This window comes from Eimeria tenella, genomic scaffold (genome assembly GCF_000499545.2).
Source record: "Eimeria tenella Houghton genomic scaffold, Eth_scaff17, whole genome shotgun sequence".
Lineage (NCBI taxonomy): Eukaryota > Apicomplexa > Conoidasida > Eucoccidiorida > Eimeriidae > Eimeria > Eimeria tenella.
Window position 1 is genome coordinate 202,823 of NW_013541545.1, and position 26,193 is coordinate 229,015.

Below are 26,193 nucleotides of genomic sequence, written 5' to 3' on the forward strand. Positions count from 1 at the left end.
CTGCTGCTGCTGCTGCTGCTGCTGCTTCTTTCAGCTTCAGCTGTCCGATGCCTAAACTGTCTCAATCTGTTGCCTTTCTCTGGTCTGAACTGACAATTGTTTAGCTAAAAGTTTATTTTTAAAACTAATTTGTCTCCACCACAATTCACGTTTCGCTTCACTTCAGGTGTTTCGGGAAGAAGTCGGCTGCGAAGCCTCCGGAAAAGAAGGTGAGGGAGAACCCTACGGCCCTACGGTGTACGTACACCTCACGACTGGCCTCGCGAGACGCCTCTGTCTTTCATTTTGCATTTTTACTTTTCAGGATGAGGCCCCCGAGAAGCCGGAGAGTCCCGTTAAAGTGCGTGAGGGGCCCCCAGCCCTTTGGCGCGGCCATACCAGAAAAGAGCCTTAGCCTGGCCCCTAGCCCGAGGCCCCTGTGCAAGGCTTATTGTCCTTTTCTCTGTCTCGTGTTGTGCTGCTGAACAGTCTCCCGCAGAAGACGCAGGAAAAGAGGCGGAGCAGCCAGCAGAAGCCGAAGCCCCACAAGACCCAGAGGAAGAGGGGGCCCCGGGGGCCCCCCAGGACGTGGAGGAGGAGGCCCCCGCAGACCTGGAGGAAGAGGCCCCTCAGGACCTGGAGACGCTTCGGCGGGAAGTGTCGGAGCTGAAGAGGGAAAGAGAAGAACTGCAGCAAAAAGTTGAAGAGGCCGAACGCAAAGCAGCAGAACTTGAAGACCAGCTGCGCCGCCTGCCCAGCCAAACCCGGCAGCAGCTCCAGCAGACGCCCTCGGGCCTGACCGAGCGCCCTTCGGAGCTGCAGCAGGCCTCTGGCTCGCCCCGGGCCCTCAGCAGCAGCGAGGGGCCCCCTGGGGGGGCCCCGCAGCAGGAGGACTCTGGGGAGACAGCCCGGCCTGCGTCGCTGTCGCAGTCAGGGCCCCCGGGGCCCCGGGCATTCCGTGGGCAGCCCTCTGCTCGCTCGCGGGGGGGCCCCCCTAAGGAGGCTGAGGCCGCAGCCTCCAGGTCCCCCACAGCCGCCCGATCCCCACAAGATGCCACTTCGGAGAAAGATGCCCTATGGGGCCCCAGGGATACCCCGCAGGAGACGCGGGAGGGCACCACTGATGCTGCTGCTGCTTCCAAAGAAGACGGAGAAGCCACAGAGGAGCCCCCCGAGCCCAGAGCCGTTCGCTCGCTGCTCTCCGACGAAGACAGAAATGCAGAACGGCAGCCACGCGAGCCTCCAGAAAAGGCGGACACGAAATCCCTCACTGGGGTAGTGGCCATCTCGAAGCCGCCTTCGAAAGAAAGTTCTTTCCAAAGACTCCGAAAACGGCTGAGCCGCACCTTGTCACCCAAGGAGGAGCGCGCAGCTCCCAAATTGTCCAGTGGACTTGGAAGGACTCTGAGGTCCCAGAACTCCTGCGTGAAGTGCGAAGCCCTTGCGGAGGAAAGGGCGGCGCTGCGCGCAGAACTCAAGGCGGCCCAGGCCCGCTGCGAGCAACTCAATTTGGAGATCTTGCAAGTCACTGAAAAGAAGCGCCTGCTCATAGAGAAGGTAGGCCAGCCCCGAGGCCCAGCACTGTGGGGCCAAAGCTGAACACTTGCTGCAGAGGCTCCGCCCTTTCGGGGGAGTCAGTTGAGTGCGCCTGGAGCGGAGTGCGCTGGCTGCAGGTCCGGCAAGTTGTGCAGAGGGCTTCGCTGCGGGTTGACCAACTCCAAAGGAAATACGAATTGGCCATGAAAGAGGCGAGACACGTTCTGCGCATAATAACACACACTTCAATAGGAAACTGGCAGCCAAAGCACACCCCGCAGCCCGTAGAGGAGCGTAGTGTTTCACCAATGCAGCAGAACGAGAGGTCTAGACCAACCGGAGGAAACAGCAGAGAGGGGAAAGCGGAGCTGCAAGAGTAATTGGCGGGGCAATATTTGAAAGACCAGCTTTGTTTCTGTCTGCCGATTTCAGGTGGTAGACGACCACCTCAAGGCTGAGCGGGCTCGGCTGTTCTACCAGGGGCGGGTAAGTTCTTTATCAGCTCCCCTGCGTTGAGTGCGGGGAGCCACTGAGGCCTGAAGCTTTTCTTTGTTTGACCTGATGGGCTAAGTGAGTGGCAGCTGCGGGTTCATGCAGCCAAGTTGCGGACTGAGGCATTTGCGTATGTTTGGCTGCGCAGCGGAAAGGCCTGGAAATGCGCGTTGCTGCATTGGTGGACAAGGTCTTCGAAATGGAGAAGGCTGCACCAACGCTGTGAGGCCCCCACCCCTCACTTCTTGTTAGCAAACCACTGCAGTATTTGAGACCTCCTCTGCTGAGTTCACTACTGCCAAAGCTGTAGATATTCACGAAACCTAGTAAACGGAACTGGCTTCATGCTTTACACCCGTAGATGGAGGATATTTAGCTGCAAAGATTGCTTTTGTTCCCTAGTTTGTCGCCTCCCAGCTGCTGTGGCTCTCTCCCTCCCAAGCAGTTGCGGCCACTTCCCCGTGCACTTTGCAGCTGTGTGTGTAGCTGCGTGGGGGCTGCAGCAGCAGGTAACGCGCATTTATTTGCTGCTAGTGTCCGTGTCTTGCAGAAGCTGGCCCACCCGCCGGGCCCGTGTCCCGGCGGAGTCCTTCGTCTTTCCTCGCGGCGCAGAGGAGGCAGCAGAAGAGCACACACGCCGCGACACGCAGTTGATTCCGCCTTACGTCTTTGTCGAGCTTCCTGAATCCCCGGATGTGTCGGGAGATGAACAACCCTCAAGGCGACGGACAGTCTTGGTGCCTCTGCACTTGTTCGACGAAGAAGCAATGCAAAAGGCGGCGCAGCGCTCTGAGGCAGCTGCCACCAGGCGGCCCACAATTGCACTGCCGCGGTACGTATTTGACGAGGACGCCATGTTGAAGTCCCAGAAAAGGGCAGACACAGACGGGAGGAGGCAGACTGTGGCTGTGCCTGCTTACTTGTTTGACGAAGCTGCTGCTGAGAAGGCAAGACAGAGGAAAGTTGCTGCTGCATCCCCTCGGCGCCCCACAACTGTTCTGCCCGCCCACGTATTTGATGAAGAGGCTCTCCGCAAGGCCCAGGCCAGGGCGGAAAACACTGAAAGAAGACCTACCATGCCGGTCCCCGCATACCTGTTCAAAGAGCCCAAGGAGGAGAACCGCAGGCCCAGCACCTTCAATCTGCCCGCAGACCTTTTTGCGGAGGGCCAACAGGAGCCCTCCGCACCCCACACTTCGCCACCGGCTCAAGAGACTAGCCGCCAGTCCTCTTTCTTTCCTTATAGTTTGTTCAGCAGCCTCAGCAGGCAAAGCCGGGACCAGGAACAGAAGCAAGGAAGCGATGCTTCCGGCCCAGCGTCGCAAGGACCCTCGGTTCACGACTCGCAACATGAATCGCGCAGAGTCTCACCTGTGGAAGTCCCCGAGTCGGAGTCCGAAGAAGCGGCTGAGTCCCCAGAACCTCCTCAAGGGACTCGTGTCCGTCCTCTGTCTCAGCCTTCTTCCCGGCAGAGCAGCAGCTCCTCGCAAAGTGGTTCGCCCTCGGACGCCACAGCCAAAGAACTAGAGCAAGCGGCTCCGACCAAACAAGGTAAGCTGCCCGCGCTTTCTAGAAGCAGTGATGTCTTTGCCTCGCAGATATCGAGAGAGCCGCTGACTGTAACGTTGACCGCCTCTACTGCGTTATTTCCCGGGAAGCAAATAGTTTTTCCCGCGCTGTTTAGCAGCATTTGCCAAGAGTGCCTTTCGCACGCTTTCCTCATGTATTATGGCAGAAAGAAAGGGTGCCGATTCAGCAGCATAAATTAAGGGTGCTTGTTGTGTTGCTTGTGCGTACGTGTGCTTGTGTGCAACTGCGGGGTGCGTGCGTGCATGTGAATGTATTTGTGCGGTTGCTTTTGCTGTTTGCCAGGCGCTGGGGCACGTGGAGGGAAAACGCCGGTACAAAATGCGGAGTCATTTATAACGGCTCCTTGTTGCGGGCGGTCGACAGTAAAGAGCGATATTCGCCCATTCCGGCGTTGTGGCTGTCTCATTTGCCGGCAGTGTCTGCGCACAGCCTCGATGCAGTCGAAGGTGCACATCAATAACTTTGTAGGGTCGGATCCTTCCACCGGCTCCCCCATCTGGAAAGTCCGCTGCCCTACCTGCGGCAACGTGGCGCCCCTCACCGCCACCCAACTCCGCACAGCATCTATTAAACGTAGTGTCCCTTGAAGTTCTGCGAACACACCTTTCGCTGGCCAATTGATACCACAATGCGCCCCATATGTTGAGCCGCTACAATAGTGGCAGGGAGTACCGCGGCCCACGCATCAATACTGCAGTCTGTTGTAGGCTTCGGCCATTCACGAGAGTTATGCGTGTAAGCTTGTTGCTGCCGTTAAGTGCACTTTGCAGGGTCGGAGCCGGCAGTAGCGGGGCGTCTCCTGCGGCATTAACCGACCCTGTTGCTCAGCACCGTGTGCACTTTATATTTAGACGGACACAACAGGCCTGTCACTGCCGTGAGGGGCCTTTGAATAGATCTACTGGACAAACCAGTGGGCGGCTAAGTAGCAATAGCTGCCATCTATTAACAACGCCTAACGCTTTGCGCTTCTGCTGTCTGCACAGAAAGCAATATCTGCTTAAACTAGGCAGCAAGTTAGTGAAATCACTTCCAGCGATTCATAGTCAGTGATGGAATCAGGAAGCGAAGAATTAGCAGGACCAACCTTCAGAGCTAGGCAAACAGCCCTGTAGAGGTAGCCAGCACACGGCACTGCCTGCTGCGTCGGCATGGGAAACTAAATTTCCAATAAGGCTGCGGTCTAGAGACGGGTACATCCCCACTAATCGCTCAGCTACTCGCCGGAAGCCCAAAAGCTGAACTAACTTGTTCTAGGAAAATATTGGCATTCTATGTAGGTCACTGAACTGCATACGACGTAGCTTTCAAAATGGAACACAAAGTCTAGGACTCCCCGGTTCCGTAGCAGCTTTGGGTCTAAAACCCTCCTGACCTGCAGCCCCGCGAGTGTACAGTACCACTGGGCTTTTCAGATTCGGGTGCAGCTGTTTGCAGCAGCATCGGCCCAAGCTGTAATTCTCGACTTTCTCAGAAATACGAATCGTTATGGCAGTCTCGAAGGAGCCTGGGGCAGACATTTCGTGCGACTAACCGTGGAGATAGAGCTCAAACGGGCTTGCTTGCATTGCCCGGTGTTGCTGGTGCGGGCTAGCGAACAGCTGGTCGGCACGTAAAGCCGTGTCAACAGCTTGTTCGCTCTGACTCAGCTATAATTATAGAAACTGTTCCAAGTATATCTCGCAGTTCATGCCTGAGTTCCTAGTCTGAAGGAGTTACCTGCCAGGAGCAGCACGGGCGTGCAGACGTAACCCGAAAGCATTGGCGAGTGTGTGGGCGCAGTACTAAACAAGACAGGAGATGGGAAGCAGCCACTGTTGTACGTAGGATACCAGGCATGAAACACTTGTCTTGTTATTAATAATGAGTATAAGCGCCAGTAGTCTTAAAAGGATCTAGTTGAATTTGTCTGCAAGCTGATTCAGGCCCAGACGACCCTCCCCCCTCCCCCCTGTTCGCTGCCCCCCATTCAGTGGCTGCTCGCTGGTCTCGCCGCTGCGGGTGCGAAGCAGCAGCTGTTTCAGTCCACAACGTATAGCAAAAAGGTGAACTGTGATGCCACATAGGTTTGAGCTTTTGTTCTTTACTGCCACGTGGCCTCTTTTTTCAGTAGAGCTCCCCATACATCGTCATCCGCTACCCTGCCAGCGGCTGTCTTGGCTAGCCCTCGAAGCTCACAGATCGCAGGTACGTGGGGTGGGCATCTCTGCCTTCCTCTATGCTTTCGGATAAGTGTAATTGCAGTATATGGCACTGGTAATGCCAAGAGGCGAAGGAATTCGCTGCGGAAGCCTCAAATACGTAGCGAAACCAACCAGAGCCATCGAGACCGGCGGCTGGCTAGTACGGCAGACACGAGAGGCATCAGGGAAGCTACTGAAGCCTTATTTTTCTTGTTTTCTTGGATAATCCACCCAAAGGAAGGATTTAGAAACTTCAGAGCTGCTTGAGTTCGATCATAACGTTTTTTTCTTGCATCTGTCCCGACCCTAGGCGCCTGCCACCCGCCTGCCACTGCACCCGCCACCCCACTGCTGAACCGGCTGTGTCGTGGGTTACGGGGTTGTCGGACTTTAATGGGTTTCATTTGGACTCTCTTCAGTTTGAGCCAGTCTTATTTTTCTCTACATGAACCTCGTCAATTCATCCTCCCTATTTCTTTTTGCTTTCATCTGAGGGCGCCAGTGACTCGCCGTGGTAGCTAGAGGGCTTAGTCTGCTCCGGCGTACCTCTTCTCCCAGGTTTGCGGGGTTCTTCGTATTACCATCTGTCCTGTCTGAGCGGACCCTGTACTCCTCCTCCAGACATCTAGAGTTACCTGGAGTGCCCGACGAAGTGCTGGCGCTCAGTGACCTTGAGCCGCGTCGAAACCGATAGCCGTGAGGCGCACTGCGGAGACAGGCTCCACGCATCGATATTTTGTTTACATTTCGACGGAATAGTAGCGCAGTGAAGCCCGTGGAAGGCATTCAAAGTGGAGTCGACGCCGCAGCCGCTGCAGCTCACCAGACACAATGGCGTGCGCCTCCCTGCTTACGGATGACAATATACTGCGCTTCAGGACGAAAGCGTGCCTCCGTCTCTCCCAGGGCTCATGCAGCTTTGGGGACGAGTGAGCTTGGTCACCCTCTTCTCGATCCCGCCTCCAGATACTCTCAAGCCTCTACCGTGCTATTTCAGTAGCACCCTTGAACGCCTTGTTTTCGTTAGCTTTCGTCATTGTTGCTTCACAGAAATGTTTCCCAGTGCGTAGTGTGCTCCTTAAAAGCCTGAATCGGTGTTCATGATGCTGGGTCTTGCTGCAGCCGGTGCCAGTACTCGCACAGCCAAGTCTGGACACGTAGGTCGCCCTACTACGCCTCTCCTGGCCAGCGTCAGGAGCGCTCAGAGGTTAGCCAAAGAGAACCGTTGCTGCGCTACCTGCCGGTGCCCTGCGAGAACTTACAAATAGAAAACGGGAAGGTAGTGAAGGTCAAATGTCCCAGAGGTGTCAACTGCCCCTTTTCCCACTCACCGGAGGAAATTGTCTACCATCCCCTCGTATATAAGGTGCGTTCATCTAGGCCTCTTTGGACTGCTGTGTGCGCGATACACTGATTTGTTTAGCAGAGGAGTGGGGACTTGTGTGTGTCTGGCCCAGCCGGCTCGTGGTAAAGTGCTCTCTCCGCTTCCGGGTCGACGGGGTCGATGCAAGTATCCTAGACCTGCTTTCATTTAGCAGTTGAGTCCGCCTAGTCTCATTTTTGTTTTGTACCCAGACGGAGCCGTGTAAGGCATTTGCCCAGCGCTCGTGCCGAGTCTACTACTGCTGGAAGAGTCACGGCGAAAAGGAGCGGAGGCAGTCCGCGCGGCATTTCTCCCTCGGAGTTGTGAAGGGGCTAAACGGTAAGTTGCAAATGTTTGCACCCTTGTTTGATTGATCTGCAGTTGATGGCTAGGGCGGGAGTGGTGCAAAGTAGGAATTGGCCTGCAGTTGATGGCTTGGGCGGGAAAGATGCAAAGTAGGCAAGTACGTGGCTCTTTGTGTCAGGTGTAATGTGATTGTCTTCAGTACCGGTGAATTACCCTGGAGTAAGTCTAGTCGAACTGTTGCCCAACAAGAACGGAAGACGGCGAAGGCCGCGGTTGCCACCCGCAAGTCCTCCTGCAGTTTTGGAAAGCAGCGGAGGTTCAGTTGCTTCTATGGGCAACAGCGCTCATCATGAGAACGTAGGCCTACTACTACACGGTGTTGTGAGACACCTTGCTGAGTGCGCGCCAGCAGATGCTGCGTGGACTTCAGATTGCATGCCTAAAGCTGCTACGTTGCCTCCTCTACATTTTACCGATGATGCCATGGGCGCCTGGCCCCCTCTTAGCAGCTTGCTGAATCTTGTCGAGGGGAAAGTGGACCCTGAAGATGTCCGTCCTCCTCGAGGGTGTCCCACACAGCCTCAGGGGAAAGATACGAGGAATAACCTGAAAAGTGCAGCTAAGCATGCTGCCAAGAAGGAAGGACAGAATTTTCTTTTGCGCCAAGGAATACCAATTGAGGAGACTGTAGAAGAGCTCCCGCTGAGGAGGCAGACGGTGCTGGCGGGCAATGTAGACCCCATGGGTAGCCCTACTTTTGGAAGTCTGAAAGATCAGATTGACGCGAACAGCGTAGAAAGTTGGGGTTTACCTTCCTTAGGAGAGAAGCAGACAGATCCGATTGGAACATTTCCAACTCGGCCAAGTCTGCTACCTCTTCAGTATGCGAATCCATCGGGTTCGTCTTCGCCGCAAGCCAATCTCTTTACAGGCTGCGAAGAGTTTGTCCGGGGGGATGGTATGCAGCTAGGAGAGACTTTCGGTGACTGCAAGGCCGGTCCAATGCATGTGTGGCGCTCGAGCAATAATTTTTGGCTAGACGGCGGCATGCGCTTGCCAACTGACGATTCAGATGGGTTGGAGTGCTCCAGAGCTTCGTGGAGCACTCCTGGGAGCGCCCACAGGAGCATCTCAGCAAATGTGAGCTCTAGCGCACTTGCCACTTCAGGGTCGTTACTGAATGTGCATCGGCGCTTTTGTAAAGTTTGTGTGTGTGTGTGCGTTGCGGGGAACTCACTGCGCTGTACTGTGCTCTCCTTGATTTGTTGCTTGTCCGAAAGCAGATGACTATCGAAGACCTGAAAGCAGGAGCAGCTGAACAAGAAGGCAGTATGTACAGCCGCGGCACCGGCGGGGAGGCGGGGAGCTTGGCATCTACATGTTTTTCTCTGGACTTCACAGCAACAGGGAGTAACTGGTCGTGCACGAAACAAGATCTGGAGTGCGTCGCGCCGCGCCGCAAGGGGGCTGAGGATTCGCCGCTGCCCCATTTCAAAAGGGATGAAGACTCGCTGTGTCAGTGGCCCGCGGCCGGATGGACTGAGGAGAGCTGGTGTAAAATCGAAGAAATTCTTAAAGCAGGTGAAGAGGATGCAGTGTATCTGAAGGGCTTGCAGGACCTGACAAGTGGGAATGATTTGCTGCAAGACGTCGAAGACAACAAGCGGCTGATGTCATGTTTCGTTTCCCTTTTGAAACTTATACAGGAAAATGAATCGCCTGAGGCGGGGACTCGAAAGAGCTTCAAGGGCAACGATTGCGAGTCACCCACGGCGGAGTTCGGTGTGTTTGAGGCATCCCAACCGCCCGATGAAACAGCAGAGTCGAACTACCCCCACATGATGGCTCTTTGGAAAATGGCGAGGCTGGCTGCTTGAACGCAGAAATTGCACGAAATTGACTGGCGGTCTTCGCCGAGTTTTAATTTGTGGTGATACAGACACTGCACTCAGTCAGTGCTCTGGCCTTCGTATTACTGAGTTTGTGGGGTCCCGCGTTGCAGCACATGCAACGCAGGGGATTTCAGCGAGCTTGGGCTGATGCTCTGTCGCAAAGGAGCAGCAGATCTTGCCGGCCCAATATTTGGCGAACTGTGCAGGCGACGGTGGTTCGTGGGGTTGCGCAGCCCAATAAACACCTGTTTTATGTGTTTTATTTGGTAGTTGCAACAGGGTGGATTTGCGAAGGAGGGCTGGTTGAGACGATACTATGCTCATGTATCGCCTGACTGCCGGTGCTGTGGAGCACAGGCAATGGTCGTTTCAGCTGTCAGTGGCCATTCCAAAGGAATTCAGGAGCTGGCGGTAGGCAGATGCTCTGGCACCCAGCGTCGGCAGGCACGCCGGCATGAAGGTCCTCACGCTGCAGCCGTTTTTGTATAATGCAAGCCAATGCGCGAGTGCAAGGAGCGAAGGGTTACTTTGCTATCGTGTTTATCAATTGAAGAATTGCCGTGAAGACGTTAAGGCTCTTGGGTTTAAGGGTGTCATCACGCCTTACGGCGCGGATTTTTTATGCGCCTCCTGTCTAGGATCGGTGCGTTGCTTGCCTTTCCTCACTGCAGGAAAGAAATGCCAGTGGTTGATGAGGAATACAGTTGCATTCTGTGCTTGCAACCTTATTATGAGTTTGCAACAGAGTACTGCTTGGAAGCTGCGATGTTGCCGTTTCAGCAAGAAACGACTATTCATATTATGTGGTCCGCATGCTGCCTGTCCTGTACGACAAGCCATTGTATCACGTAGGCTGACAAATGACAACGTTCAGCAGCAGCGGGGAATGGCTCGGGGGACTTGTCGGCAGTATAGAGCGTTTCTATGTATTGCTCTCGGGGAAGTCATGTAACAATTACAGGTATGGAAAATAATGCTCGGAACGCACGTTCTGTATTTGTGTGGAGGAAGCAGATGAAGAGTTCCAGTGTGCGGGGCGAAGAATCAGCCTTCAGGTTTCACGCCCGGATGAACGAAGTCCGTATCGCAGAAGACTTTCCCATAATATGTACTCCTTATCCATGTTCCAGGATAATGAATTACCTTTTTCTTGCTATGTCGTCGTTTACGCATCTGGTGCTAAGTATTTTTGCTTTCCACCCTGGAGTTTCGTACAGAAGTGCTGTACTCCAGTCTTGTTGATGCAGGGGTTTGTGTGCTCCGCATCTCAAGGGGTTGTTCGCCGGAGCAACTTCCGCTTTGCCCCTTGTGCCAACTCTCAAAGTTAGGAGCAAAACATGCGTTTAATGTACGGCTCTTTACGCCTCCATAACACAGCAAATGCAGGGTGAAGTTCGTGGTTTCGACGATAGCGCATGGCCCATGGCGATGAGCTACGTTCAGTTGTGCATTTTTCATCCGTTAGGACGACCAGTTGATTTGTTCGTCGGAAGGACATGAACAAGATAGCACAGACAGCTGCTAGCTTTCCGAGCACTATTACAGTCACGTCGCCACAGAGAGTTCTGCTTTCGGGGAAGCAAATGGGCATCCTATGGAAAATTTTGCTGGATTCAGCCAGCAAAAGTGACTGCATATAGGACGTTGTAGATTAAGGTTCGAATTAGTGGTGGCATAGTAAAAGCTGAACGAAGACACCTTTGGTGGAGGGAGGCAACCAGGTAGGGGTCTTCGCTGTTGGTATAGTGAGGTTCCGGAGAGAAGGGAAGTTCATGGTTCTGTTTAGTGACACGTTAAGCAACGAATCCGCACGCACGAGGATGTCTGTCCGTTGGCGTAGGGAGACCAACTGTTGAAGGTACACTTTCGCTAGACAATTGCGGGAAGAACGAATTCTACAGCAGAACTGGAAACCGCAGACCAGGCCGTTAGAGTTTCCAAAGGGAGCAGCGAACAGCTCAACAAGCGCGCATAGATCCGACCTCCCATGCGAAATTATTTACGTAGATTATATTCCATATAAAGGCAACCTAAGGAGCTCATTCGACAGTGATTATCTTGACCGCACAGCTCGGATCTTTCAGCTAGTTAGTCACTAGCTGGAAGATCCTAGCAGGGAGCGCCTAGACCAGAGAAGAATAAATTTCCAGCAAATTTGGCTATTTTAGTTTTGATGAGATACAATCTCTACACAAGCCATTGCAGGAAGGAGGCATAATTCAGTTGGCGCTGCTTCGTGATCCCTTTCCCTGCATGCTGTGGTGGGAACCAAACAAGCGGTGGAGTCTGCCCCCAAAAATCTTCGCATGTCTGCGTACAGTCTGATAGGTGGACTTCGGGGAGAGCCATGGGCTTGGATGAATGGCTTTCTAGATCCGGGGTCACTTCTTGGGTCACCTCACCGCGACAGCCTTGCACTGTGGTGGACACGGCTCCACGACAAATAAAGTGCAGCCTCCCGTGTACTCTGATTTAATCTGAGCTATGAAGACGTCTTTCGTATTTTTGGACATTATTGTCTGTGTAGCTTTAATGGCGTCCCACTGAGTCTTGCGTTGCACTGCTGTCCTCACACCGATGGGCTCTTATCGATGCGTCGGCAAGTCGAGTTGGGGGTTTTATGTTTTACAGCGCCAGACAGAAAATGTAAGTAAACATGCAACTTATTTCATCCGCGAATCTGGTCGTTAGCAGTTGCACACGATCTGCCATCAACTAAAGCACAACGTGGGGCCTACGGGCGCCGCTGCTTCGCTTGGAGGGAGAGCATGCGTAGGCGTTAGCAGCGAAAAGGCAGATTGCCCTCGCAGATGCCCTTTGGCTTTCAGCTGAAAAAGGGATTAGTGGTGGTTCCGTAGTAAGAGCCTTCCAGTGGTCTAATTCCAGGCAGACACTGCCTACCAGCGCAGACGGCCTAAGCACTGCGTCGAGTTTGCTCCGCCATGGCATTGACCTGAAAAGAGGCAGCCAGAATGGCAAAAGAGGAGCACGCGACCTGTGTGCTTGGTGGAATGGCCCCAGTGTCATTTCCTATGACTCAGGGCAATGACGAGAACCTGGCAGCGGTTCAAGCCGCCATTGAACGAACCACAAGGAAGCTCGAGCTCGAGAAGCGGAGGCTCCACGATCTTGCTGGCGCCTCAGAGAAAGCTCAGGCCGAATACAACGAAAAAAGGGCCCGCTATCGCTTTAACAAGGCAGATGCTCGGAAGGAGTTTGAAAAGGCAGAGCAACGCCTACTACTGTTAGAAAACCGAGTTGCCCAGGAAACGTCTAAGCATAACATAGCCATAGCAGAGATTGCGGATCTTCGTACAGCTATTGACAAACATAGGAAAGATCGGTTGTCACTCGACCAAGTCCATCGGCATCTTTCGAAAGAAATTAAAGAAAAGGAAGGACAGCTCAATGCGCTGAAGCAAGAAACGGCGAAGCAGCAAAAAGAAGAAAAGCGGGCACTTTCTCACAAACAGCAACTATGCAAGCTGAGGGAAAAAGAGAGAGAAGAATTCAGAGAAGCCACTAAGCAGAAAGAGAAGCTGATTAAAGATCACGTAAGATTCGCGCTTCATCCCCTTGACAGTGTTTTGCTCGTTTACCTGCTAAGCCGCGAATGGAAGATACGGAAAGAACCAGTACGAGTAACGTTTTCGGATTTCAATTAGTGTGAGTGAAATAAGTTGGGTATATTAAGAACTAAGGACTTCTACAGTTGCATCGATTTGCGGGCTGCCGTTCCACTGCTCCAGGATAGAATGCTGAAGGAGCTTGAGGCGAAATCGGACAGAGACAATCAGCATATTCGAGCTCAAATCAAGTGCAATGCATTCACAGTGTCGGAGGAAGAACGGTTGACTGATCCCGAAATTTTAATGAAGAACATACTGAAAACCACTTTGCTGAACACTATGCAGAGGTTTGCCATCCGTCAGCACAGGAAGCAAGTGGATGTGTTCGAGAGGGCAATGGATATTATCAAGGAATCCACAGGAATATCGGGTGAGTGCATTTACTGACTGTCATCGCAGTCCACAGAATGTCGGATAAGTTCTTTGCTCAATTGTCGCGATGTGCAGCAGGATGAAAGTAAGAATTTTTGAGGGGGTTCAATGCTTTATGCACTCAACTGATGTCTTTGCCTTTTCTACAGACGCCGACGAAATTGTTCGTATCTTTACGCTGTTAGAAGAAAAAAATTATAGTGTTATAACGTATGTGAACACAATTAACCAAGAAATTAAAGAGATGGAGCACCGCAAAAACGCTATCCTCGATCGCATCCAAATGCACATCGAACACGGAAGCAAAGCCGAAAAAATCATTCAAGATTTGCTCAAGGATGTGACAGATCAAGTAGAAAGCATTACAAAACAAGCTGAGCTGAAGGAAGAAAGGATAGCTGCTCAGACACAGGGCCTAGATAAAGGCAAAGAACACTTGGTAGAATGCGTTCGGTGCATTGAAAACCACTGGGGTGAGATTTCCCCAAGAACTTCTATGGCAGACGACGTGGCCAGCCCTTCCATTGTAGATATGCTGCAGTACATCGAACAGTTTGTCGCATCAAAGCTCGCTGAAGTGCGCCAAAGTAACGTTTCCACGCGAGGTGACTGCCTGCGAAAAGGATCCGAACGCGCAAGCTCAACAGTGTCTTTGCCGCCACAAAGTAAGGACAATCAGGGACCTGCATGCTTTTCAAGACAGGGATCTTCATCAGAGCCAACAGCAAGCCCACGGACCCATACAAGTGGAATTCTGCGCCCCAAGGAGCCCTCTACAGCTCGATGTGACAGTGACTCCGATAATGTGGACAACTGCGACTGGCCCTTGACAGACAATGAGTTACGCACTCGGACAGCGCAATCGTTTTTAAAAAGAAGAAAACGAGAACAAAGGGACAGCGAAAATAGATCGCTACCTGGGCAAGGCGCAAATGCTTGCGCGACAGAAGCTCGTAAGGCAGGCGCTTGCTCTGCAAGTTGTTTACGTCTGCACGGATACTGCAGAGCGCAAGCTGAAATTTAGGTAGAAAATCAACGACTGCTCTCAGGAGTAGTTTATAATTAGTAGAACTGCTAGCCCTCGCCGCTTAGTGTGCGGAAATGAAATTCTGCGTTGAATTGTGCAGATGCTGCCACCAGCACCGCACGGCCGGTCTCAGGAACAGCACGATCAGAAGTTAGCCTTAATTTAGACACGGTGTATGAGGCCTCACCAGAAATGCAACTCTACCTGGGCCAGACTGAAAGGCAATTAAGCCCCAAGACGGGACTCATAACGAGTGTTCTCGCCAGAAACAACGGGCCTGTAAAGCTTGGTCGAGGTCGAGCAGCAACAATTGCCTGTCCCGGAAGATCCCCACAGTCCAGCCAACGCCAGAAGGAAGTCAGAATCACAGCTCGGATGAGATTGTCGAGCTCGTCGAATATGGGTCGGCAAGTGATAGCTCCACAAACACAGTCTGGCCCGCCTTCCCCATCTAACGCATCCACACCCGCCGCAGGTCCCCCTGAAACAGCAAGCCAAGAAACTGCCACGCGAGCGCAGGTACAGCGGGGACCTGGAGAGGAAGCAGTCCAAAGTGATAGCAATACTGAAACTTCGACAAATGAGTTTCAGGCTGTTGCCGTGGTAGGCTAACATTTCCGTCGTTGCTACACATGGCCAGCATTGCTTACAGAACATTTGGGCATTGAAGAACGCCAAGGTCGGGGCCGCACAACTTGGTGTATTTTCTGCAGGAATTGTATAATGAAAAAGAAACATCGGGAGAGGCGTTCCCTCTCTGTGCAGAGGCTGCTGCGCACCTTGACACAGGAAGTCTGCGACAGGTAGAAGAAGCTCTAGAAGCGGCGCTGGAAAATGGCGTGGACAACGACTCTCCAATTGATGCTGAAGAAAGCCACAAATCGGAGAGACAGGAGGCGGATATAGTTGGCCTGCCTGGTGAAGCAGCATTTCTTAATGGGGAGGGAAGTGAGATGTTGCAGGCGCAGAGAGGCAGTGACGGCTCGACGGAGAGTCCAGACAAAATAAAGAACATCACAGTCGATTCCTCAAAGTTGCCGTTGACCAATTCAAGTGAAGCACATGGCAAAGATGTCACTGAACATTCTCCAGTTGACCGACAGCAACCAGTACAGCAAGCGAGCATTCCAACTGCGGCGGGGGACCCTGCGTTGCCGTTACCGCTGGCAGTAGAGGGCGGCAACGGAGAAGGAGGCACTGCTATCCCATTTCCATGTGACGAATCGCAAGCTGCAGGTACAGAAAACAAAGAAGTACGCACGGGAATGCTTGCAGGTCTCAGCGCTGACAACCCTGCAAGTTTATCAGTTAAGGAAATCGCTGACACAGGAGGAGTAGAGGCTAAAGCTTCAGGCGAACCTGACGCTGAAGGCATTTGTTCACGAGCTTTCAAGACTTGCGTGGGTGACCGGCCCGATGCTGGTGAAAGCACTAGTAGCACAGCGAAGGAGCCGGATGTCGACAGGCTAAGCCATAGGGGTGAACTTGAGCTCGCCGCTTCTTGCAAAGACCCTAATCTTATACGCGAACCTTCAAACTCAGGCTCGATCATTACCCCGGAAGATTCCTTAAAAGCGGAGCCAGAGGCAACCTCTGACGGTTCGGTGCCCTTGCAAGTGCCGCCATCCACTTCGGATTGCCGCAGTAGACCGGGAGAAGCTTCCGACACAGCAGCTGTAGAAGGAATTGCCAGAACTGCTGCCATTGCAGCTGCTACAGCTATTGCTCTTGAGGCAGAGAGTCGTGCGCAAATGGCCAGGAATCAAAATTTAAAATCTAAAGATATGCCTGAAATGGCGTCTCTCTCATCCGATGAGCGGGATGTCGACTCCAGAGTTAATTTTGAAGCTGAAAGTTCTAAGGGGTCCTTTGGGACGCAAGACAGCATGCAGAAGCAATCCTCTGGAGGAAGCCACTCTGGCCAACGGAATCGCTGCCATTTCCGAGTTAGCTTTTGTGATGGGTGGCTGCCGGGGGAAGTGGAGGATGCGCCGCCCCAAACCAGCGAGGCCTTTAGAAGGGCGTCCATTGTGAGTATTACTGCTATTTCCCTTCGGTCTGTTGGCGTTGTTGCGCATTCTGTGTTATATTTCTAGTGCTGCACACCCCCCAGCTCCACGTATCATCCTTCCTGTGCAGGCAGAACGGCAAGGCACTGCATCGAAGGCCTGGCAGCGGCTGAGAGAAGCCGACATAGAATGGAATGAAAACGGAAACAGCTCTGACCCTGTAGCATCCCCAGAGCTTCCGCCGGGCTCTGGCGCACTTGATATAGCTGCGCCTGGTCTCCAAGGTCAGGCATTCGCAAGATCGGCAACAGTCACAGTAAGCTGTGCTGTCAGGTCTACAGACCCTAGCGTAAGCGATAAACCATGACTCATCAGCTGGTTCCTTCCCCGAATCAAGTCCTGATTAACCATATCTACGTGCATATGCAGCAGGGCGGCGTTGCTGACAGCAATGGCTATAATACGAGAGCAGAGAACAACAATGAGAAAGCTCCTGCAGGCGAAAATGCTGAGCAGCTTTTGGATGCCGGAAATGACACTGGGATTCGAAAGGGACCAACCAGCAGAGATAGCGAGAAGGAAGAAAAGACGAAGCAAATAACGGAAAGCAAAGAGAACGGGGCTACCCTTCATGCTACAGGGATCTCTCCAGATGAACTGGGAACAGCGGAGTCTACCAATATGCAGAAGTCATCCCGTAGCAGCACTCTGCAATTCCAAAACGCTGCACGGAACGACTTAGTGTCTCCTGTCTTTGACCTTGACGAAGCCGAATGGCAATCAGATTGCAATAGGGTCGGATCATCTGAAGTTGAAGCCACTGCATCAGCAGGCGCCGCTGCTGACGCAGCTGCGGACTTCGGACCTGCAAACTCTGTTGGCGCTACTGCTGGGGAAGCAATGGCTCGCTGTTCTGCTGAGGCACCATCAGCCTATACGGTTACTCAAGAGCCCGCTGAGGTCGTCGTTACGCTAGCAACTGCTGCAGGGGCTACAGACACTTTTGCATCCGGGGAAATTGCAGCAGATATCGCAACAGCAGAAGCCCTTGCAAAAGACGCTGATGCGGCAGAATCTATTTTCACTGGAACTGCTGGCGCAAACGCACCAGCTGCACGGGCAGCTGAAAAAAAAGAAGCTACATCATCCGAAGAAAAGGCTAAACGAGAAAGTACGAATAACCTCTCCTTGCCGACGACAACAACACATGTTGCGTCCATGCAAGAGCAAAGACAAGCCGAAGTCCATGCAGTAGCATTAGCAGAATCCGCAGCAGCAGCAACTGGAGTTATTGCCGACTCCAGCGCCACAGACGCCGTCCCAGATGCACCAGCTGCAGATGCAACAGCTGCAGGAACAGTTGCGGAGGAAGCAGCTGTTCAAGCACAAGGAGCAGCAGCAGAGGCAGTGGACGCCTTTGCAGGGCACGCCGTCGACGCAGCAGATGCAGGCGCTGTGGTGACGCCTGCTGCAGACGTCTACGGGTCCCTGCCAGAGGAAACACCTGCAGCAGAGGATGGAGTGGCGTTAGAGGAAGCAGCTGCAGCAGCAACTGTTGCTGGTTTCAACTCAAGTTTGTCGAAGTCAATTGGAGCGATTGGAGGCAGTGTTGAAGCAGAAATTTCTTTGGACAAGTCAGCCGGAGAGGAGTATGGAGCAGAACGTCGGAGGGTTCTGGCTGCAGGTGTAAGCTCGCTTCCGATAGATGACCTGTGCGCTGATGAAATGGCGGGAGATCATGAGGAGCCAGGGGAGACAGAAAGAGATGCAGCGGTATCCAGCATATCTTTTGAAGGCGCGCCAGCCGAAATATCAGATGTCCAAGTACCAGAAGCGGGTGCAGCAGACATAGAAGCGCTTCAAGCAGGCGCAGCCGTCGGGGGTCAAACATTACCAGACTCACATACAGCAGCAATAAAGGCAGCCCTGGATACACAACAGGCAGCTTCAACACCGCTGGGAGCACCACATCTAGCCTTACGAGCACCAAATGGAGGCCGTGACAACCCAGGAGAAAAAGAGGCAGATGGAAACGCACCAGAGACAGCACTAGGAGCAGCAGGCCTAGGACGAGCTGCAGCAGAGATGAGCGCTGCGGACGCAGGGGCGAACAGCGCGACAAGAGCAGACGCAGGCGGAGTCGCAGGCGCAGCTGAAGAGGCTGGCTCAACGGAAACAGGCGCAGAAGCACAAGAAGCAAAAACGGAAAAAGCCGACGCAGCACAAGAAACACAGGCAAATGTCCGTACACTCCAGAGGGATGGGGCGAGTGTGAGTAGCTTCTCTTTGATATTAGTGGGAGCTTTAACAGATATGAGGACGACGGCAGTGTTTCTGTTTGCTCATTCGCAAATAATGCTCCACAGGAACTTTAGGTCATTTTGACGAGTGAGAGAGTTTAGGTTTGTGTGAAAGTGCAGAATGAAGAGGATGAGAAGCCATGGCTGCAGCCACTAGAAAAAGAGGAACAAAACACAGCCGGCAGAACAGGCGAGCCCCCAAAAAGACTGCGTCAGAAGCCCCAGCTAACAAAATGCTCTTGAAGAGGGACACAGCAATACGAATCAGCAAAACCAGGAGCTACACCTTCGACCTTATACACTGCGTACAGTCCTCAGAAAGCCGTAGCTAGCGGTTAATGTACTCGTTGTAATTGGGCCAGCAGAGGGTGTCAGTGCTTTCACATATAACAGTCTCCTTAACCTATTAGTGGCCGCTGGGATGCGTGCGACATCTGCTGCAGGTGAAGTAGATAGCCAGAAAAGAATTACTGCTGTGGAAGGGACGAGTGCGTAAGGCGGCGCCATTCCCTCCCCTGTTAGGGCTTCTTTCTCCGTAGTAAAACTATCAGCCGGGTAACCAGCGAGACAGTTAGCTAGTTTCCCCTTCTGGATCCGTTGAGCCTCTGTCTCCCTGCCGACGGTGGGCTGCTGTTGTTGCCGTTTTGATGGTCACTGATCGCTCAGACAACCTTAAAAGTGAGGCGGCTCAACACCCTGACCCCTGCAAATCGGCTACAACGCTCCCAATTAGATGCGCATTTTCCTCCAGCAACCTCAAAGATCTGACAGGGAAGAGACTCAGACAAGATATCTCCAAGGAAGAAACTATGCATGCTGTGTGTGGAAACAATCTACAAAAGAACATTGACAGAAGCGCGACAGACTCATCGGACGGCAAGAAAACACAAAGCAGAATAGAGACAGCAGAAGGCCACATCCCCCAGAATAACAGCGAAATGCCTCCAAATCATTCGGAGAACGAGAGCGTCAGTAGTCCACAGCTGCAGGAAGCCTTGACTGATGGAACGGTTGGTTCGAAGGCGGCTGATGCTCTTCCTGGGCATGTAGCTTTGCTCTCTCCTGCTGTTGCCAAAGCAGATGAAAGAGAGAGTTTCGGATGTTCGTTTCCAGCAGCAGCAGAGACGGAAGCTTCACCGAAGGGTCAGATGGAGACAGAGGGAGCACTGGATGCCAGATTTGTAGGTGCTCACGATGTTCGCCTTGAGCTATCAAAAGGAAGTTCGCCCGTCGCGAAGCGGCTTCCTCAATCACCATCACGTGGGCTCCCAAGCGACCTTGAAGACCCAGCAGAAATGAGGTCACCTTCGCGGGAAGCAGCAGACCGAGATATGCAGGAAGACACGGAGATGGATCCTTATAGTATATCGACCCAGCGAGGAGACGAGAATAAAGGAACAAGTAAGAGCTCTACTAGTGCTTCGGGACTGAATGCCACAGATCCAAGTGCAGCGACGCCTGCAGACCCTCGGAAGTCCCGAACTGACAGCAGCACAGAAGAACTATTCCCCGGAAGTCAGGACTTCCAGAAGGAGGAAACGCTAAAAGGCGAACGCTCTAGAGATGACGGAGACAAACAAGAAAAAGGGGACAGTTGGCAGCCTCTCGGAGGGGGCTGTGCCTCGTCCGCTACACCCGTACAGACTTCCCAAGTAGCAGCGACTGTGAGCCTAGGGGCAAATTCCGGAGAAAAAGAGACGCTCCAGCCTGAATATTGTGAAGGCCAGTCTTCCATAAGCTTTGCAACGGGCAAAGGTCCCATCAAGGCCGTGCCCCACGATAGCACGGGACAAGTTAAAGAATCATATTCCTTTGCAGAGGCTACCAATGGCCCTCCTGCTAGGCTGCTGAGCACTGAAAGTCACACTACAGTCCAAAAGGTTCTAGTGGCCTCCGAGACTGAGACTCATAAGGTTTTTGATGCATCTAAAGTCCTCAAGTCGCCTCAGGCTCCTGGAAGGTCTTCCAAAGTTCATGAGGTTCCCCAAACATTTACAGATGTTGAGAAAGTTGAGGCCGCTGAGGCCCGTGAGGCTCACAAGGTCTTCGAGGCCCCGGAGGTAAATGTCACTAGTTCTGCAAACGCTTCTCAGGCTTCCAAAACATTTGAGGTCCTTAGGGCCCCAAAGATCCTCGAAGACGTCAAACGCTATGAGGACGCCATTGCCCCAGAGATTCAGAGAGATCCACATATCTCTAACGTCCCTACAGTCCATGGCGATTTGCTACCTAGACAAAACAGCGCAGCATCGAGTGGTGATGAGCCTGAAGCACTCTGTAAACCTGTGGAAGCCAAAGTCTTGAGAGTCGTACAAACGGGAGAGGCAGCCGAAGAGGCGGCGACCAAACCCCACCCAAAAATACTTGCAGCAACGGGAGCCGGGGAATCCAACTCCCTTGCGAATTGCGGAGATCTAGCTGATCGTGAGTCCGAATTATTGTCCGGTGGTCAAGGCATTGACCTTCCGACCTCTCGAGACAACCGTAAGGTCATCGATGCAGTGTCCACATTCCCGCTTGACGTCCGTCTGGAGCTGCAGGAGCCCCTGAAAGGTAACACGCACAATTCTATCAAGGTGCTGAGTAAAGACAGAGAAGGCAGCGCGCCTGGTCCGGAAACTGCTGAAGAACTTCCAGGAAACTTCCACTTCCCTGAAGAAGCCACCGCCACCGCAATATCAGCAGATCACAGCCAAATGCATGCCCCTGCAAAGTCTGCAGCAGCTGCCACCGTCGTTACAGCAGCAGCAGACACATCAGGTAAACGTGCAGCATTACCTACTCCGGCAACCGCAGCGCCGACGCAGCCAGAGCAGGAAGCGCACTCTGTTTCCAGTGCAAAGGGAGCCCTAGTGTCAAGCAGCGAGGCAGAGCCACTTACTTCTGTTGGATCTCAAGGTGGAACGACGCTGTGTAAGAGTAAGGAAAGCTTTGCAGCCTTCGCCGATCCTCCACCAAGCTCTAACCTAGCCCTGAAGAGATTCCAAGCTGCTCGTGAGCGTCAGGACGTCGCATGTGCAGGATGCGTGGCAGACGCGGAAAAGGCAGTATTCGCAGTCTCTGGAGACCCTGCTGCTCCCCTTATTCCTGTCGCAGAACCTCTCGCCGCTGGTTCCGCCAACACTGTAAGCAATGCGCCGGCAGAAGAGACAGCTGCAGATCCCCCACAGCCTCTCGATAGCCCAGAAGACAACCGTCTTGCAGTGCCGCTGGATCCGCTGAGCATTTTGAGCGGAACAGGGGAGAAGAATCAACGCGAGAACTTTCATTTGTTTCCAAACCAGGAGCTCGCCATAAGCTCACCCACTCTCGCAACCCCGTGTACGGCCTTGCAAAACCTACCAGAGGGTGCACAGCCTGCTGCTGAGTTTGTCGCCTGCATGAACAATGCAGAGAAGTCCTTTAGAGCGGTTGAACAGGGAGTTGCAGAGCTTCAGGCGCCACCAGCAAGTCAACGTGCATCCTCAGTTGCGCCTACTGAAGGGAAAGGGCGTGATCCGTCGTTTGGCACCACAAATACTTTGCAGGAACAGATAGTGCTAGGATCAGCGTCTGCGGCGCTCCGCAGCGGCGGTCCCTCGGAAAACGAAGAGGAAGAAAAGAAGCCTCGAGGGGTAAAAGAGTTCTTGGGGGCCACAACACTTCCAAGGACACACATTCAGGCAGAAACCAAGCTACCATGTAATGGCATCTCGAAAGCTCAAACAGAGGACCTCCCAGGGGAAACTACGCAGAATTCGTGTGCAGTGAAGGAGGACGCGAATGCAGTTGCAAGAACTGTTCAGCCTTTTGCGTCAGAAGAACTAAAGAATTCACTGGGAAGCAATGACAGGGCCAACAACGCCGAAAATGACAACAGCACAAATGCAGCCGTTCGCAACAACAGCAACACAGAATGCAGAAGCAGTGCCAAAGCAAGCAGCAGCAGCACCATGGAAGGACGTGAGCGGAACGCTCAAAGCACTACAGAGAGCGGAACAGTTGGCCCAAAGGAGAACTCAAGGGGCAGCTTCCCCTCTTTGAGCTCGGGCTGCTCTGTAAGGGTATCGAAGACTCCGTTGCCACCTGGCCAGAGCAGCTGGCGCATGCAGATTGTGGGGCATAGTTTAGGGATGGTCCCACCTGCTACTAACCGCTTTTCCGGGGCATTGGACTCGGTCGCAGCCAAGAAACTTTCAGAGGAGCAAATGGAGGAGCCCCTTGTCATAGAAAACGTAGTTGTAAAGCACGCCCCCATCACCGCGCCTCTTCCCTACAGGAAAACCCCAGAATCTTCCCTTAGGACATCCTCGCGCCCGTTCTCTCCAGTTACAGAGGTCTCTAAGCTCCAGGAGGCGCTGCAGGGAGGCGCTGCGGCGCCATTAACCAAGCTTCCTTCCAGCCATGTATCTGATGGGCAGCCGGCAGTGGCATCATCAGCAGCAAATGCTCCAGCGCCAGCAACAGGAGAGGGAGCAGGAAGAGTACAACAAACAACAGCATCCAACTCAGCGGCTGAGCTCCGTACAGATGGTGTCAGGCCTCCAGTCAAGTCATTCCAGTCTAGTGGGGGATTGCCTCCTAGAACAACCCCTTCCAACATTTCCCGGAACCCCTCGTTGTTCTCCCCAGGTGCCGCTGGAGTCTCTCGGCCGGCATCCGCTGTGTTGCCAATGTTGCGTGGGCCTTCTGGTGCTTCAGTTTATGGTCCTGCATCAGGTGCCCCCAGCATGATGCCGATCTGTGAAAAAGCAGGAGACTCCTCACCAGTGAGAACCCTTTTGCCCCTTGGTTTGCCTCTTTCCCCTGTCCCTGCAATTCCGCGATATATTTCTAGAAGAAATAGTCAAGATCCGCTCTCTACACAGTCACCAACAGCCTCTTCGAATCGAGAGTCCCGAACATTAACATCTCTGCCTTCTTGCCCAAACACTTCTACAAGCTTAGAAGCAGCCACGCAATTGCCTTCAAGTTACTCAAACCCCGTAGCCGCCCCTGGTGGATCTAAACTAATCAACCATGCATCTCCCGTCGTCACATCCCCGACGTATAGGAGTGGAAGCCCAGTCATGCCATTCAGGTCCCCACCCTCAGCCGCATCTGGGGACGCACAGAGACCTACTACACTGGAGCATGTAAACCACTTAAGACAGACAGTGGACTCACCAGAAGATGAGGCAGCAAAAGTTGCTGCTGCAGCGACTTCCCCCATGTCCAACTCGAGGTTGCCTCTGCCTGTTGGTCTCCTTTCAAGTTCTGTCACTGCAAACACGGAAGGCAGCCAGCAACCCGTGAGGCTCGCAGTCCCACGTAAGGCCCCAGGCTCCCACGGTCATGGGAACTTGCTTGTATCGACAAACCCACGGACGCCTAATGCTAGCGAAGGCAGCGTAGATCAACGGGGTGACATACCAAGCCTCTCCTCCCCCGCCTCGCTGCTGCCAACGGATAGACCTCCTCTTGTCAAGTGGCCCCTAATGGCCTCTCCAAAAGCAGAGCCTGCAACGTCACCAGCAAAACCAACAGCGCCAGCAGCACCTAATCCAATATTACTTGTAACAGCACCGGTACCAGCAGCAGCAGCAGCAACAGCACCGGCTCGCGCAGTACCAGGAGCCCCAGTCGAGCCAGCAAAAATAGCACCGCCGCCACCTGCAGGAGCAGCAACTGCGCCGCTACTGGCGCGGCCAGCGCCAGCAGCCCCATTTCTAATATTGCCAGCAACAGCGGCACCGGCGACAGCAGCAACAGTAAAAGTGGCGCCGGCACCGGTAGCAACGACAGTAGTAGCAGCATCGGCACAGGCAGCAGGCGCAGCATCGGCACCAACAGTATCAACATCAGCATTGGCAGAATTATCTGCGTTAACAGTACGAGCGCTAGGGACAAAAGCATCAGCACCAGCACCAGCAGCACGAGCACCAGAGACAAAAGCAGTAACAGCAGTACCAGCAACACCAACAACAGCAGCACGAGCAACAGCAGGTGCAACAGCAATAACGACAGCGGCACCAGTAGCGGCGCCATTAGCACCACCAACACACGATAACGCAACCGTTTTAAACCATCCCAATGTTGCTAGAGGGCCCCTGCGCTCCACCCAGTGGCTGCCCGCACCTGCCTTCAGCAGACCCTCAACTCCGAGCTTCTCCACCAGCTCCTTGGCTGTATCGATTTATCCCTCATCAGAAAGGGAGTCGCCTCTACCCTGGAGGGCCCCAGGGCCATGTGCCAGCCACGGTCCTACTCCGTCTGCCCAGCCTTCAGATGTCTCTGTCTGTTCTGTCCCGTTCACGAGACATCCACCGCCGCCTCGACCTCCAGGGGCACCACTGGTGATGCTGCCTGCCAGAGGGCCCTCAGCTTTTGTCCCCGTGCCGGGGAGGCAGCCGGTAAGCGCTCAACAGACGCTGACAAGTGGAGCTATTGAGTGTGTTGCTTCTATTCCCGCCGCCGGCGTCGTCAACCCAGCTCTTGCGCTGCCAAGCCAGACTGCTGCAGTTTCTGCAAATCCCAGCATGATGAGGAGTCTAAGCGGCCGCCCCTTTGGTGCACTAAGAGGGCCATTTCGGCCGACTTTTTCCCCTCCCATTCCATCCTTAATTCGCCCTGTTGAAGGGGTTGCTGAGGCACCGCGGCCAGCACTACAGCAGCCTTCCACTTCACAAGGGCAGCAGTTGGAGGGGGCGTTGAGGATGCCGACGCTGCGAGCCCAAACTTCGCTTACTTCCTTGGCACCTGTAGGTGTGCCGGGGAGCTCAGCTGCGACTTTGCAACAGTTTATGGGACCTCATAGCAAGGGAGGAGGTTCCTCATCTCCCACTGCTGCGCAGAATAGCCCACAAATCAGGAGGTCCCCTGCACAGGCAAATACAAAGGAGACAGAAGCCTTCAAAGGAAATAGTTAAGTGCCCACAGCCGCTCCCACGGCCTGCTGAGGGGCCTAGGTTTCTGGCGGATGGTCAGTTCAACCCACCCAGTACTTTCTCCGCCGCAATCGCGAAGCCTGTGTTTACTTCAGTGCTGACCAGTGGGCTCCCCCGAGCACCTGCGTCTGGGCACCCCAATCTCCCATCAACAGCTGCCCCTCATGCCACTTCCGCTTCAGCTACAAAAGCGGCACAGCTACTACCATCTTCATTGTCCGCAGGCGCGGAGATGCTAGCAGGGCCTGCACGGGTCCCACTAAAGCTTCCCACTCCACCACCTCCCCCTCCAATAGTCCCTACAATGCAGAAAGTGGAACAACAGCACCCATTATGGGGGCCTTCTAATGCGGCAGCGTCTCCAGGCCAAGTGTTCACGCTGGCCGCCATGGGTTTCAGCAGGCCTCCCACCGTACTGCCTGATGAAGAGTCCCCTACGACCAATCCTGTGACTCGAGTGGATAGCTCGACGGTGGCGGCCAGGAGCCAAAAAATTGACGACCTGGCAAAGTGATTAGCATGAGCTTTTATCCTGAGCCTGTAGCATTGTGCCTTCTACATGCCCATGTGTAGGCAGCTAGCAGCAAACGAGCTGCCACTGTTGCTGCAC

General features: G+C 53.6%; 5 protein-coding genes across 5 annotated transcripts in view; all 5 read left to right on the forward strand.

Annotated features, from left to right (window-relative positions):
* ETH_00026515 (60S ribosomal protein L13, related) overlaps nt 1-3,771 on the forward strand; it is a gene marked incomplete at both ends in the record, with an annotated part of 9,690 nt that extends 5,919 nt beyond the window's left edge. The window contains 7 exons of the mRNA XM_013373724.1: nt 167-209; nt 305-340; nt 469-1,536; nt 1,948-2,001; nt 2,156-2,229; nt 2,558-3,558; nt 3,743-3,771. Of these exons, the coding sequence (XP_013229178.1) occupies nt 167-209; nt 305-340; nt 469-1,536; nt 1,948-2,001; nt 2,156-2,229; nt 2,558-3,558; nt 3,743-3,771 (2,305 nt within the window). The remainder of the gene's footprint in view (nt 1-166; nt 210-304; nt 341-468; nt 1,537-1,947; nt 2,002-2,155; nt 2,230-2,557; nt 3,559-3,742) is intronic.
* A 2,840-nt stretch (nt 3,772-6,611) lies between these two features.
* ETH_00026520 (zinc finger (CCCH type) protein, putative) lies at nt 6,612-9,326 on the forward strand (the record flags this gene model as incomplete). The annotated part of the gene is made up of 5 exons (XM_013373725.1): nt 6,612-6,709; nt 6,903-7,146; nt 7,356-7,482; nt 7,649-8,589; nt 8,733-9,326. The coding sequence occupies 5 exons, from the start codon at nt 6,612-6,614 to the stop codon at nt 9,324-9,326; spliced, it is 2,004 nt and encodes a 667-aa protein (XP_013229179.1).
* A 2,987-nt stretch (nt 9,327-12,313) lies between these two features.
* ETH_00026525 (uncharacterized protein) lies at nt 12,314-18,921 on the forward strand (the record flags this gene model as incomplete). Its single annotated transcript, XM_013373726.1, has 8 exons — nt 12,314-12,895; nt 13,091-13,340; nt 13,492-14,295; nt 14,470-14,972; nt 15,083-16,399; nt 16,509-16,731; nt 16,851-18,649; nt 18,799-18,921. 8 exons carry the CDS (start codon nt 12,314-12,316, stop codon nt 18,919-18,921), a joined length of 5,601 nt encoding a protein of 1,866 aa, XP_013229180.1.
* A 404-nt stretch (nt 18,922-19,325) lies between these two features.
* On the forward strand, nt 19,326-25,565 carry ETH_00026530 (Proteophosphoglycan ppg4, related; the record flags this gene model as incomplete). Its single annotated transcript, XM_013373727.1, has 1 exon — nt 19,326-25,565. The coding sequence occupies one exon, from the start codon at nt 19,326-19,328 to the stop codon at nt 25,563-25,565; it is 6,240 nt and encodes a 2,079-aa protein (XP_013229181.1).
* A 322-nt stretch (nt 25,566-25,887) lies between these two features.
* ETH_00026535 (uncharacterized protein) lies at nt 25,888-26,097 on the forward strand (the record flags this gene model as incomplete). The annotated part of the gene is made up of 1 exon (XM_013373728.1): nt 25,888-26,097. The coding sequence occupies one exon, from the start codon at nt 25,888-25,890 to the stop codon at nt 26,095-26,097; it is 210 nt and encodes a 69-aa protein (XP_013229182.1).
* Between the last annotated feature and the right edge of the window lie 96 nt (nt 26,098-26,193).